The sequence below is a fragment of the Poeciliopsis prolifica genome, unplaced genomic scaffold, assembly GCF_027474105.1.
Source record: "Poeciliopsis prolifica strain line A6 unplaced genomic scaffold, Auburn_PproV2 SCAFFOLD074, whole genome shotgun sequence".
NCBI classification, from domain to species: domain Eukaryota; kingdom Metazoa; phylum Chordata; class Actinopteri; order Cyprinodontiformes; family Poeciliidae; genus Poeciliopsis; species Poeciliopsis prolifica.
In genome coordinates this window covers 1,172,820-1,187,326 of record NW_026562449.1, presented here as the reverse complement: position 1 = coordinate 1,187,326, position 14,507 = coordinate 1,172,820, and the positions used below count along the sequence as shown (strand labels likewise).

General features: G+C 39.6%; 2 protein-coding genes across 3 annotated transcripts in view; one reads left to right on the top strand and one right to left on the bottom strand.

The window, feature by feature from the left end:
* The window catches only part of bhlha15 (basic helix-loop-helix family, member a15), a 168,659-nt gene that overhangs the window by 53,664 nt on the left and 100,488 nt on the right, over positions 1-14,507 (top strand). The window lies entirely within an intron of this gene.
* Positions 587-14,288, bottom strand: usp42 (ubiquitin specific peptidase 42). 2 transcript variants are annotated; one of them, XM_055021125.1, is made up of 18 exons: positions 14,020-14,288; positions 11,152-11,398; positions 10,472-10,678; positions 10,246-10,356; positions 9,840-9,939; positions 9,173-9,240; positions 8,995-9,065; positions 8,807-8,889; positions 8,596-8,707; positions 8,103-8,243; positions 7,810-7,910; positions 6,530-6,695; positions 5,789-6,433; positions 5,620-5,696; positions 3,332-4,387; positions 2,712-3,007; positions 2,570-2,627; positions 587-2,480 (listed from the first exon to the last, which is right to left on the bottom strand). In XM_055021125.1, exons 2-17 carry the CDS (start codon positions 11,387-11,389, stop codon positions 2,572-2,574), a joined length of 3,528 nt encoding a protein of 1,175 aa, XP_054877100.1. In that variant the 5' UTR covers positions 11,390-11,398; positions 14,020-14,288; the 3' UTR covers positions 587-2,480; positions 2,570-2,571. The 2 variants fall into 2 exon arrangements, with proteins under 2 accessions (XP_054877100.1, XP_054877101.1); XM_055021126.1 differs by having other exon boundaries at positions 587-2,627.

Here is a 14,507-nt window from a genome sequence, read left to right as displayed (position 1 = left end):
AGACCAACTAAACTGTGCCTTATATCAAAGAACTGAATGTTTCATATGATCCTAACAGAGCATTAACCTTCTCAGGATGAAGGTTTACAAATGGTTTATGGTTTTAAAAAAGTAGAATGGGCTTTTCCACTTCCTTTTTCCACTTCCATCTACTTTTGAGACTGGGAAAGCTTTTTGGATGTTTCGCGCTTGCTGTGGCTCCAGGTATCCACACCGAGGCTAGTTACTGCTGTAAGGCTGTAACTAAGCCTTACAGCTGTTACTACAGGTTTAGGCCACCACTATTCTGCATTTATGCATTTTTGTTGCCATCAACTGTTTTCTGCTGTTTCATCTCTGTAGGGTCTACCACTTTCCTCCTCTCACTGTAGGTCAGGTTTATCATGACCTGAATTTGACTGGATTCCAGTGCAGCTGGACTGAACAGACTGATCTGGAATGATTTACAGAAACTCCACATGGACGGACCGGAGTTTGATTAAAAATAATGTCCTGTAAAGTGTTTAGATATGTCGATATGAAGGCATATAAACTGCAGTGAGGGGTTTTCTTATAGTTACTTTATATTGAAGATCCATATTTGCAATCGATGTTTATTTGTTTTATTTATTGTCTTTTTGTTTCACAAAAGAGGCAGCCCCTCCCCCCACTTACATTTAGTGTGTATGCAATATAATGTACATTTTTGTTATCATTATGGTCATGTAGTATTAATCATGGCTTTAGCCATTACCCGTTCAATATTTTAGCTTAAAGTGTTATAATAAAGGGACTTTATGGTGCTCTTAGTAGAGCATAAGCCTCAATACACCGTTTTTACTGACAAAAAAGAAAAAAAAAACGGCCAAAAACTGGTGCAGAAGTTATATTTAACTTGGTTATAGGTTTGTTGGGGAAATGGCGCAAAGTACTTTGATGCACAATTTAATAAAAAAATGGACATGCTCATACAGCTTTTGTGTGCATGTGAATTCAGTGAAAAAGTTTGACTCACCAAACATAACCAGTCTTTGGTTGTTTCATATATGGAAATAATACATGTGACTCAAGCTATAATACTGACTAAGGGGAGATAAACAGCTTGTGTGTTATTTGACCAAACCTGAATATAGTGGACGTGTGGGAAGTTTACCGTCTACATTTAAATGGAACGAGAAAATATGTTTGTTCAACAAGAAGGCTTCAGTACAATCAATCAATTCTCTATAATACAAAAGGTAAATAAATCCAACATATCAATCAACGTTTGTCATTCAACACAGCTTGTAAACAAAGTCCAAAGACAGAAATTACAATTTCTGACGTTAACAAATGTATTTAAGGCTTTTACCTTACACAATGTATAAATTCAGACATGCTAAAATAAAAAGGTATAACAGCAGTTTCTTCAACTTCTTCCTAAAGTTGAAAAACAAAGAAAGAAATACCTTCCCCATTCCCCGCCCTCACAATCCCACCCCCAAAATCTAACCATATCCACTAGTGACTTGTGTCCAGAGAATATGGTCAAAAAATCAACACAAATCCTTCTACAGACAAAGCAAGAGGATCCTGATACAGGCTTTTTACTTATAAAAATAACTGATAGTACAGTTCAAACTCAACTTCACAGTATATTTCATGATGCTAGAAGACATAAACTGTATTTTTATCTTTTTTAACTAAACACAAATGGTCCACAGTGGTGAAAGAAAAAAAATAAAACGCTCTTCTTTCTGAACACCTTAAAAGAAAACAGGAGAAAGAAATGCAATATAGAAAGAGAGAAAACTCAAACGGTTTAAAAAGGGAATCTTAGGCGTAAAGAGGGGAGATGGACATAGTTGCAAAAAAAAAAAAACAAACAAAAAAAGAACCCCAACAAATAAAGCAGATAAATGTCCTCAAGTCTGTCCAGGGTTAACATGGAGGTATCGCTCAACAAACCCATGTTCACACCACTGCATTCATCCGCCTCATTCAGAAACACGCCCCCCTCTGGTAGTTTGACCACAGCGTGGATTCGACAACAAAACAACAGGTGAGAAGTAAAAACATTGCAGCTGTGCAGATATGGTGACATCTTTAACATCTAAACATGAAGAGACTCAGTCTTTATACACAACACATTCTCCCTTTTGTTTCATTCTTACTTGAAGCATGTGGATAAGTGATTTCTGTTCCAAAGGGTTTGAGTCCTGAGTTCCGCTGAGCAGCAACTGAGATGTCTAAGCTCCAGGCTTGGTTTGTACTCAAATAACTATATATTATCATCTTTTAGTCCTAAATGTTTAACAGGTGATTTTGTTTTGTTTTTTTAACCGTAGGAGAATAATGGTAGATAAAGGAACACTGTTAAAATTTGTACTTTTGCACATTTAAAACAATAGCACTGTTAAAAAAAACCCAACTGATTTATTCCCAGTGAAGAAGCACCACTTCAAATAATTTTGTGATATCATTCCTCTGCTGTTGTCAAATGTTGCGGGTGGGTGGGGGGTCTGTAAGCACAAACAAACGCGGTGTTGTTACTTTGAGCGTCTGAGCTGGGCTCCAACTGGAATCTTTACAGCAGGTTGGTGGTACTCACAGTCACTGCTTGAGGCCATTGGAGCATCCGTGAAAGTCACCATTGGTTTGACCGTTTCCTGAGAAACAGGACAACCTCTCAAGTCTAATTGTGACACATAACATGTTCCAACTTCAGGGAGAAGCTGTGAATGTGGCAGTACCTGTGTGTCCGTTGAGATGTTGGTGAGCTGAATGGTTTGAGAGGGCGTTGTGGTGAGGCGGGAGTGGCTGGTCCCTGCTGCCATCGCTGCAGTCTGTGTGCTGACGTTTCTCTGCTAAAATGTCTTTGTCGTACCCCGAGTCCTTGGTGTCAGAGTGATGGCGCTTCCGGTTCTCTCTTTCTTTGCTGCTTCTGTTGGCGTGGCCCCGTCCAGAATCGGAGTCGCTGTCCCTGTGCCGCCTCTTCTTCTTTTTCTTCTTCCTGCTCTCAGTGGCTCTGTCTGAATCCGGGTCAGAGCTTCAAGTACAGACAGAGAAAAACAAAAATAAACTGAATAATCCATTCGACAATTCAGGAGTCAGTCATTTTGTATGACAGTCTTTCCCAAAAAAAAAAAATAAAAATTATATATATATATTCTTAGAAAGACTGTATCAAACAAGTAGCCCTTCGTGTTGCTCTGTACCCGTGAAGTAGCTCCCAGTCTCAAAAAGGTTGGTGACCCCTGTCCTAGATCTTATCGACTCAGATACACTGAGCCATCTAAACATTTCAAATATAAGACACTTGAGTCCTAACATTAGGCAGCCCCTTGCTGTTACTGATTTGAGCGGGTCTTACCTGCTCTCGTGATGCCTGTCTTTATCTTTTGACTTCTTCTTCTTCTTGCTTTTTTTGTGTTTTTTGGAGCGGCGGCCCTCTGAGCTGTCCTCTCTCCGCTTTCTTAGTTGAGCAGCTGGCCTCTTGTCACTCGGCTCCTCCCTCTTAAGAGTGGAGTTAAAATTACAGAGGCGCTCCCAGGGGGGGGAAACCTTGGATTTGTTTGTTTCTTGAGCAGTAGCAGCTGGGGAGGAACTCCTTTCTTCCCCATCCCACCCATTCCTTTTGTCCTTCATTGCCCAGGATTCCTGACCGTCCTTTTGCGACCGCCAGTAGTTGTGAGACTCTTGGGGGTGTGGGTATCCCCTCCTCTCATGGCTCCCATCATGCCTGTGGTAGTAATGGCTGGAATGGTACGAGCGCCGGTCACGATCGTGCTCCCAGGAGTGCGAGCCGAGCCGTTCCTTGCGGCGGTCAATGTCCCGGTTGCTCCGTTCGGGAGGACATCGATCCCTGTAGGAGCGATGGTGATCCCGGTAGTCTCGTCTATACCGATGGCGATCGTTGTAACGTTCTCGTGGTGGACTTCTGTCCCTGTAGTGTCTGTCTCTGTCTTTGCTATTGTCAGAGTAGAATCTGTCTCTGTCCCTGTCATGGGAGGACTGCCTGTCATGGCCTCTAGAACCGGGTTTGGACTGGCTCTGCCCCTTGTTCTCCGTACCACTGTCCATCCGTGCTGATGGACCGTTGGTCTGTGAGGAATCCTTAACTTCTTCCTCGGTTTTGCTAATGTTCTGAGCAACTGTCGAGTTCCCATTAGCACTTTGACAGCAGACTGGCTCTGAGGCAAAGGCTGACAGGTCTCTGGGCGCAACAGTGTGAGTCTTGGAAGTAGTAGCTGAAGGTGAGGAGCTAAGAGCAGAGGATGAGGCGTGGTGAGGAGAAGGAAGAGGCTCAGGCAGCGTTTTAGTCCTTTCATCAGCAGCAGCAGGGAGGGGCTCTCTTTCATTAGCAGCAGGAGGAAGAGCGCTCTGAGCTGAACAGGTCTGCGATGAGGCCGGGTCAACAAGCTCTTTGCTGGAAACACAAAGAACAGAACTGTTTGAGATAAGCTTCCTGGTTCATAGAGTATCTGTAGAAGGGATGCACTCTTTTCACTTCCGTGACAAGTTATGCTACGTTAAGAGTTTCTTTTTTTGGATAATGTGATGGTATTTAACTTCATGAGGGAACTAATGTATTTTTGAATTTAAATTTCAAATAATAAAGGATGACATCGCTCAGGGAACAAAACATAGAATTAGACTGAACAGATCAGGGACATTGTCACTTACACTCATACTATTGGATTGGTGCTTTTTAGATAGCAAAGATTTAGGGGATAAAAAAATTAGTTGAAAAAATAAGGCAAATATTAATTGTAGCCCGTGCAAGAGCATTGAAATTAATATATATCTTGTGAGTCTATGTGACAAACCATGTTGAGTTTGTATTTTGTCCCATTTACGCCATCCCACATTGTCTAAATAAAGTGAGCTTGCCTTCCTTCAGAGGTCACCTGATCATTTGTATTTTAGTTTCAGTATTAAAATAGAATTTTATACGGTCATAAAAATATCACAAAATGTTGTCAAATGTGCAAAGCTGGTAAGGAAATGTCCTGTAAGTTATGCAGATGGAATTGTAGCAAATGGTTGCTCTTCCATCTGCTACAATTGAATTTTTATCACAATTCATTTAACCAAGTATCGACTCAAGAATGCTGAATGAATATGCACAGCACACTTTTCAGATGTCAGTTTAAAAGAATGCTGAAAGTTATTTATTTTATATCAGAAATATCTAATCACAAATCTTTATTAAAAAAAAAGCTTTTCCCATACTTCAAGCTTGAGACAAAGTTAATTATATTATAAAAGGCTGTTTACTAAATGCCTACATTTGAGTTTGCTTAGTCATTTCAAATTACTAAGCAAGGTTAGTCTGTATTATAAAAAAATGTGAAAGGTTTTATTTCTCATTTAGTTTTGTAGCTTAAAAACACATTAAATAGGTCAAATGTTTCCTTATTAAACACAGAAACTACTGACTAGCATTCTCTCTTTTACATATATTTCTTTTACTGACTTCTGTGGAACAGGACAATTTTATATTCGATTATAGACTGATAAATTACTGATTACTGAAATAGTTATTTACAAATAGGCCTAATATGCTTTGAGCCTTAGGACTGTAGCATGTTTATACGTGCGAGGGACTTTGTTGTTCTGTGTTGAAATTCAAACATGAATCAGACACATTCATCTTACTTGGGTTCATTGTGGTCACTGCCAAGTCCATTGGCAACAGCATTCACAGCTGAAGTGTCCTGATTATGGATGGATCCCTGAGGAGCACACAATGCCGTTACTACTGACATTACACTACACTCGCAACAAATCCTTTGCATGTTTTATAGATCATATATGCATAATTTACCTTCTCATGTGTGTTGTGTCCATTCACTTTGTGGTGCCCATTAAATTGTCCATTTTGGTTTGTTTTTGTAAATTCAGAGGTTGACCCATTCACCTCACTACTGTTATGCCAGACATCTATTTCACCGTTTGTGTTTTTAGAAGAAGAGGCACACACTTCTCCTGTTCCATTAGTTCCCTTCGTCTGAGGCTTGGATATGCAGCCAGCATCCTGAGTGGTACTGTTCTCCTGGTCGGATTCTTCAGAGGACTCTTGACTGTACGGCACCAGTAAAGACGATCCGTTACCCCCGGCGGGTTGGTCGCCATTACTGCTGGGTGTGCCATTAAAGTGGTTTAGCTGACGCGGAACAAAGTGAACGTCTGAGGTAGACTGTGAGGAAGATAACGAGCTGGAGGAGCTGCTTGCGGAGGATGGGTGGCTGTAGGTGGATGAGGAAGATGCTCGGTTCTGTTTGCCTTGTCCAATAAAAAACGAAAGCTTCTGCCGTTTCTCTTGGTCTGGGATGGATGTGGGTCGGCTGATTGAGTGGGAGATTGAGGAAGAAGCCAGGCCATGGCTGGGTTTGCCAACTGCACTGCTACTGGCTTTAGAATTGCTGGGATAATCCCTCAGAGATCCATTCCCATTAACATGGAGAGTGTTCTGAGGCACAAGAAAAACAAAGAACAAGAGGATCACATGCTTGAATCTTTAATAATAACTCATCCTCTAACATCAGAGGGAACTCTTTAGCCCTACCTTGGTCATGTGTGGCGGTAGTTGGGGGCCGATGAAGCCAGTGTTGCCGTGGTGAACGGCGGTGTGGATGCGAGGGGTTACCACCGGCCGGGGAGATGACTGACCAGACATACCTGGGTTATGGCTCACATTGCTGAATTCCCCAGTTTTCTTCACATTACACGACCTGACAACAAAATACAAGCAAATATTTTATTCATCTTTTTTTTCTTAAAGTTGCATCTGAAATATCTTTTATTACTAAACTATAATTAATATTACATTAGCAATAAAAAAAAGTCAAAAATGTCAGAATCCTTAGATAATTTAACACAAATATCCAGTTTGGTTACTTATAATATCTCACTGATTGAAGATATGGTAAAACTCCTTATGTAACAAAAAACAACACAAAATATCAGAAGGGCATGAAATACAAATCAATACATAATGGAAAAAGTACAGCAGTGTATTTCATTATTGACTGAGTTTCTACAAACACTAAATCAGGTGCAAGTCCCACTGCCTTGTCCTGCATTAAAAGCAGATGTTGCTGTAGGAACAAAAGAGAGCTTGTACCTGTTACTTTTTATACTAGGAAGCCTGAGCCTGACACCAGAGGGCAGAAACAGGAACTCAGCATGTAAAGGATGAGCAGTATCAGCAATAATGGCTTTAGTTTTTCTGATGCTTTCTACACAATTCTGTAAGTGAGCGTTGGTCAACCCCTAAGATCTTATTGCTGTCTGTATTACTTTGCTAAGGGCGTTTCTTGACTTAATACTAAGATTTCCAAATCAACAGAGAAAATGTCAACACAGATTCAATATATAATTTATATGTGCTGAACCCCAAATCTAATTTCATTGTTTTGTTGTAAATAATTTGTAGATTATGTCAACATCTATATATATTGACACTTAGACAGGACAAATTCATAAATATTATGTTAATAACTACAAGTCATTTTTAAGGTTAGTCTGTATTATAAAATTTGAAGTAAATGGATTCTTTTAGAGGTGCACTTATCACAGCACCCAGTCCTGTCCTATTCTGTTCATTTCCAGTTCAACATTATATTAATAACTTTCCATTTAAGTCTACCAGGAATGTGGATAAACTGGGGATTAACTGTTACATGTGAAGAGGAAGTGCTGGTCATACATCACTTCTTTAGAGAACACACACTTTGAGCAGCGATGAACTGAAACCAAAACTCACAATTCATTTTACCTACAATTAATATTCTGTTCATTTCCTGTTTGTAATGTTGAACCCTTGCTGAGGCATGGTTTACTTACTTAATGTAGAAAAGGACATAGGCCTGTTGGTTGAGGACTGAGCGGATGTCGCTCACAGAGACAGACGAGTCGTTCATCTGGTACCACTGACCGTTGCTGGCCTGTCACAAAATCCAGAGGAACACTTTGATTCCGTTTCAGAAAATTAAATGTTAAAATGAAAGCAGCTAAACATTCAGCACAAACAAAACAAAGCTGAACTATGCCTTTTCAGGTTAATGCATTTTATGTTCCATCTCTCTGTATGTGGATGTGAGCACAAGGCCAAAGCAGCGTTCTGACAGATGATTCACCTTAATGTAGCAGAAGTAATGGCCAGCATGGCAGCTGAAGCCGGAGTGGACCAGCACAGCGTACAGGCCGTAGATCTGGGGCTCTCCTTGAGACTGGGACATGAAGGGCCGCAGCTCCAGGTACTCTGGATATTTAACATCCTAGTAAAGACAAAAAAAAAACTGTTGACTTTGCTTCGTTTCGCTAATCGGGAACATCATTATTGAAAATGATGCATATTGTAACTAACAGCAATAGAAAGTACATTATACAGCAGGTATTTTGACAGAGCACTGGTCCGTGAGCGTCTACAAGGAACAGGTATGCTTTTATTTACAACTTTTTTTTTTAAAATCCTAATTATCACTTTTATTTGAAAAACATGAGAATTTTTTGAGGGACTCATTATTGCACTCTATTGTTAGTGCCGCCGATACTTTCTAATGCTATTCTGACATGAAGGTCTTAAAGGGCCGGTGCAGTATGTGATGTAATATACAGGTAGCTCTGTACCTTTGTGATTTTTCCTCCAGTGAAGTTTGCAAATCGTTTTAGTGAGAGGGTGAGCACATTAGGACTGCGGTGGATTGTGAATCTCTTTGAGGCTGTGACCATTTTTTTGCACCTGAAAAAAAAAGAAAGGAAATTTGTTTTAATTAACATATTGATGCATAAACAGAAACATAAAAAATTAAGGTCTGTGCTTGGAGGCTTCAAGAGTTACTTGGTGCACTTGTAGGCGTTTTCTCCATCCAGCTGTTCTGGTTTGACAAATTGCTCCAGAGCTTTGGAGACACTGGGTGCCGTCTACATGTAGAAAAATAAGAAAAACATTTTATAAGTTTAGTATTAAGAAACAATGAATTCTTTGGATTTGTTTGTCAATGGTGACAACGGATGTGGTCAGATAACCTTAATTTCCAGAGTGACGTCCAGAAAAGGATCAAATGTATCAGAAACTGATTTGCAGTTCAGACATTTCACTGAAAAAGAAACATTAGAAAGTTAACCAAATAACAAGATTCAAAAAAAATTTCTGTCAAAAACAAAGATAAAAAAACAGGAAAACAAATCAGCATTAATATCTCACCTCTGGACCTGAGGTACCCTCCAAACACTTGATGGATGAAAGTGGTGGCCTGCGTTTGCCTGTCCAATCTGCCATACAGGAAAATGGGAGAAGTAATTTAATAAATGAGTCATGAATGTACTTGCATGTGGCTACAGAAGCACAGCTGCACAACTCCTGAATGTCTAACAGACAGAGAATTGAGACTCTTGCCAAAACTAAAGAGTACAGAAGTATTTATTTTTACAAAATCAAAAGGTTTGTAGTTCACTGATCACTAACAAAATAACTTAAACCACTAATAAAGTGTCCTAAGTTTAAAGTTTTCTTGTAGTTCAAAAAGAAATTGCCCAAATCCAGCAGCTTTGTGGCTACTTAAGTGTAGTTAAGATCGGTTTTTACATGCAAGTATTAGTGCACCTGTAGTTATTTTGCTTTTTGTAAATCAGTCAAGTCTGAGGAGCAAATTCATCTTGACTGGAAAATGTACAAGTGTCCATCTGAACTCAGCAGCTCAACTGCAATTCTAATTACATTTACGATTTTTACACTAGCAGTAAAAGAAAATCGATAAATGGTGTCTTTGGCCAAAAACACAGACTTGATAGAAATCCTTAATTAAACAGAACTCTGTGGTCCTCTGCAGGGTAAACATGCCACCTTTAAAAAATGCTGTAATCACACTCACTTGGTTCCAGGTAAGCAGGACTTTTGCATAGCATCCACTGTGTACCGCAGGAACTCATGAGCATCCTCCTGGCTTCCATAGCGGAAGTGCTTTGCAATTCCTTTAGAAGGTGGAAAGAGTACATTCATAACAAAATAATCAAAATGCAAGAAAATATCTGAATGTGATTAAACACAGTACTGTTCCATTGTTGCTTGTTTCATAATTGGTTACAATATTATGTTTTTATCATGTGAAGCACTTTTTATTGGTGTAGCAGCTTACTGAAATGTTCTACACCAATAAACCTGGCTTGAAAATATAAGAAAAAAGTTTTTTTTTGTCTGCTCATTCTATCACAATCAGAAGATTTCTCTCCATAAATGAAGTGGTGACAGTAGTTTTAGCACCAACATCACCTACTTACTTTTAAGTTCATTGAGGACACCGATGGGCTTAATGACATTCCCAGAGTTAGCAAAAACCTGAATGATGTGGTTTTGCATGGTGCACATCATGCAGAATCCAGGCTCATGACCTAAAAGAGAAAAATTAATACATAAAACTACATTAAAAAACCTCAAGGAAACTAAGATAACTGATTATTTTTAGGGCAGTCTGTTGCAATAAAAACACCAAAAGACTGATCCTACAGGTTTTGGAGTGCTCCCTTGACAGCATGAAGTTGGCTAGCGGTGGAGTGTAGGTGAGGCACTGCAGGGCTGAGTTGAGGAAGCATGTGTTCCCCATGTTCTGCAAGCCAGCACCAATGCGGTGAACCTGGATCCACTTCAGGCTGAGCCGCTCTGGAGGAAACAGGACCTTCTGAGGCAGCTCGATGCCATCTTCACTGCTCATCACTGGACAAACATGACAAGAGCTACAATCACAATCAGTGCACAAAGTTTCTTTTGTTTCTAATTTTAGCTCAACCCGGCGACTGCATCACAGGCTTAAGTTGATTGATTGTGCTCCTGTTTTTAAACTAGCTGTTATGTAACTGGATGAATGAAAGAGCTGAAGGAGAACAAAACGCCCACATGAAGCAATGTGTCACACATGAGAAAACCATTAACAGAGTGCAGCTTTTTAATTATTTGTTTTGTAGAAATACTAGCATATATATTTCTGTAGTACGTCTTGTATATTTGTGTATAAGTCAACATTGTAAATCACCATTTTTCACTAGACTAGGAAAAACTATTAGCTAAAGCTGGTTTGGTGTGTATTAGTGCTCACATGCATCAGTATTAGTGATCACATGCATCAGGTAACTGTGTTTGCTCTGACAGAGGTGTGTGTCACTCGTGCAGGGTCAGGTGTTTCCTCATACCTTGGTCCTTGGGGCGGTCCACAGAGGCGGGTGTGCCGTTATAGACGGCAGCGCCGGGGGTCGGACCCAGGCAGCCTCCTGAAGGCTTGAGCCTGGGAGAGTCGCCGGCCATGCTGGGACCCACTGCCCAGCTGCTGGAACAACTGCCGTCCATCCCCACGTCTCCACTGGTGAAGGATCGGTTAAATCCAACTGACTCGTGGTCAGATTTTTCTGACAATCTGTCAACTATGGTCATTGTTCATAGCTGCATAGGAACAGAAACAGAATCATACAAATTTAAAAGCTGCAGACAAGACAAGAATGAAACTTTAATCTGTAGTATTTGTAAAGAAGCAACAGCAAGAATAAAGTTATCAATAACAAAACAATTTGACATTAGGGCAATAATAGGACTTAATTTTCTGTGAAAAAGATAAAGATCTACATCTAAGCTTACAGCTGTTTTGGGAGAAAAAAGGACTTCCGGAACAGAAGGAGGATGTCTGCCACAACTTCCTTTGCTTTGGAACTACCAGCGGGCGCCAACAGCTAGCAGTGGGCATTTATTAGAATTAATTTCTTATAATAATTACAATTTATTGTTGTCATGATGAATTCCACTTAATGTTGTTTAATCACTTGCCCTGCAAAGTCGTCCATACTATTTGGATTACTACTTATGCCATTTTTTACACTGTTCATTCAATAAATCTAAAAATATGCAGTTACTGTGTGCAGTTTAGTGAAACAAATCATAACTTTTCCTAAAGAAACCGATTACTAGTGGGAATGTTTTCAGGAGACGTATTTGTGTTTGTGCTTCTATGATTGCTGTGCCATGCAGTCAGAGCCGCACATTTATTTAAAACATAGTAATAAAAAGTTATTGTAAGTTTTATTGTTACCACAATAATACCACAAACTATTGTGATAAAACTTTAAGTCCACAACTAAAGACAGATATGGTGTTTCTGTATTAAAGATGAATTTGGAGAAGACATGGCAGCTCTCCTGACATTTTCTGGTCTGTTACTAAAGAAATCAGTGGGCAGGATTAGGCATTGCGAACAGTGAGTTGCACTGTTCGCAACTCACTAGGGATAAACATGTAAGAAAATGGATGGATGGATTAAGCTTTGGCCAGTTACAGGTATAAAGTGTAACTACAAAAAGAGCTTGAGAACGACTGGCCAAAATTAGCGTTCATAAATCAGATCAACCTTGATCTGAACGCTGGTTGCTCAGGGATTTTGGTATATCCAATATCCAACTTCCAACTTCACTGCAGTCGGTAACAATAAAAACACCGGGATAAAGTTTGTTTTGATCTGTGGCCTGTAAAGATGGCACTGAGCAACTGAGTGAGACGTAAACGCCCCACAACATCTTACACAGTAATGCTGGTTCACAAGGTTCTATTGGCCAATAGTAGAGGAGCTGGATATAGAAGGCTGCTCTTCTCATTAACATAAAGATGCACACGGAGAAGCAGAAAAATGACAAACAGAAAAAGGAGAGGAGGCAATGAGACAAGAAGGAGGGCTTGTATAAGGAACAGACAAAACAAAAATATAAACTTTTCTTGAGAAAAACGCATGTTTAGGGGAAATAAAAAATACATACATTTCTTGACGGAAACTCATGTAAGGACAAGGAAAAACTACATCTATATTTATGCTTTTATTTCTTATTATGTCAGTTACAGATAAGTGCATCACTAACATTATTTAAGCCTACATATGAAAATCACTGTACGTGGTAAAGATAAGTTAACTAAGTCAACACTTTAGTAATAGGCCAAAATATGTTGCTATTTTGTTAAAAAAAACACACACACAAAAAATGTAAGATTGTATAAAACTGAGATTTTTGTTGTGATAATTTGTATCGATTCACTGAAGACAATATGTATTCAGCAGTATGGTGAATTAAAACTTTGGATTAAAGAAAATGTTTTAGACAATTCAAGACTTGAACAGGAAAACTAAACAAAACAACAACAAAAAAATCACTGTAATTGTCCTGATCAGTTTGCTGCTGACGTAGTACTAGCTATTAAATATTTGTTTTATTTAAATTTAGACTTTAAATAAAACAAATATTTAAAGTCTACATTTATTTTACGCCTCTGTAAAAAATATTTTGGCGTATCAAGGAGAAAAAAGTAAATATCTGTTAAAATGTATTAAATTTGAAACTTGTTACAGGCCAAGGGTTCCCTACTACCCCTGGAAGTTACACAACCCAGACGGGAACATTTCCTTGTTTGAAGCACGTTAAACTGCAGCTGTTCCCTCCCACCTGCTCCAACAGACAGACTTACATTGGCTAACAGACGGTAGCAAGGCCTTTAACACGCAGCGCCTTTAAAACCGAAAGAGAACACGCACTAACGCTCAGCTCACGGAAGAGGAGGGGTCCAGATGTGTGTACATTTCTTTGAGAACATCGGGAAAAGACTGAGTTGTGATTGATAATCTATTACCAAAGAATGTAAAGGAGGCGAAGGACAGAAACGATAGCAGCGGCACAATTCCGGCTAATGCGGCTAACGGAGCTAGCTAGCTAGCAGTCTCAGTTGATGCTAGCTGACACCGTGATGAGTCCCGTGGCTAAGAAGTAGCATGTTAAAGAGACCTTAGCGGGCATGGTTTTAAATTGTACCGACTTTCATCCGTGTGGAGATTACAAACAGGTTGTCTAACAGGATTACTGAAGAATGGGCTCCACACCGGTGGCTGTGTGCGTTTACTGCGTTGCTCTCCGACATGACATAGAGAACCGGTGTTGGGCTACTACAGCGAATTCCAGCGGTTTGAGCCAACTAATGTACCTCTGGTATTCACCAGTTCTAACATTAGACCGTAAAAACAAATCAGCACTCACCTGGAGTCTGTTATGAACACCTTAATAGAGGTTTTAAATCCATTTCTTATTTCCAGCGGGTGTCCGCCGGTGAACAATGACGTAGCTAATTGCCCCACGGCTACATCCGGGTACCTGCCATGAAACGACGTCTGTGATAGGTCCATCCGACACATATCCGTGAAGAACGTGTTTCGGAAATATCCGACGCATGTTCTTAACTCTGACCTTATTGTGCCTTTTCCACTACAGTGACAATCTTGCAAGCACTGCAAACACGAATATTTCAGCACAACTACGATTAAATTATATTTTCCGAAATGTTTTGTGTTCGTAACAAATCGCATTACATGTAGCCTGTGCAAAATCATATTTTAAAAACAAATTGAATAAACTAGCGATAAAAAAAGATGTTAGAAAAAAAATCAAAGCACTTTTACATCGTACGGAGCTCCTTAACAGTGAAACTATCCGGTGAATAGTTTCAATGACTCAGGATGAGAAAGACA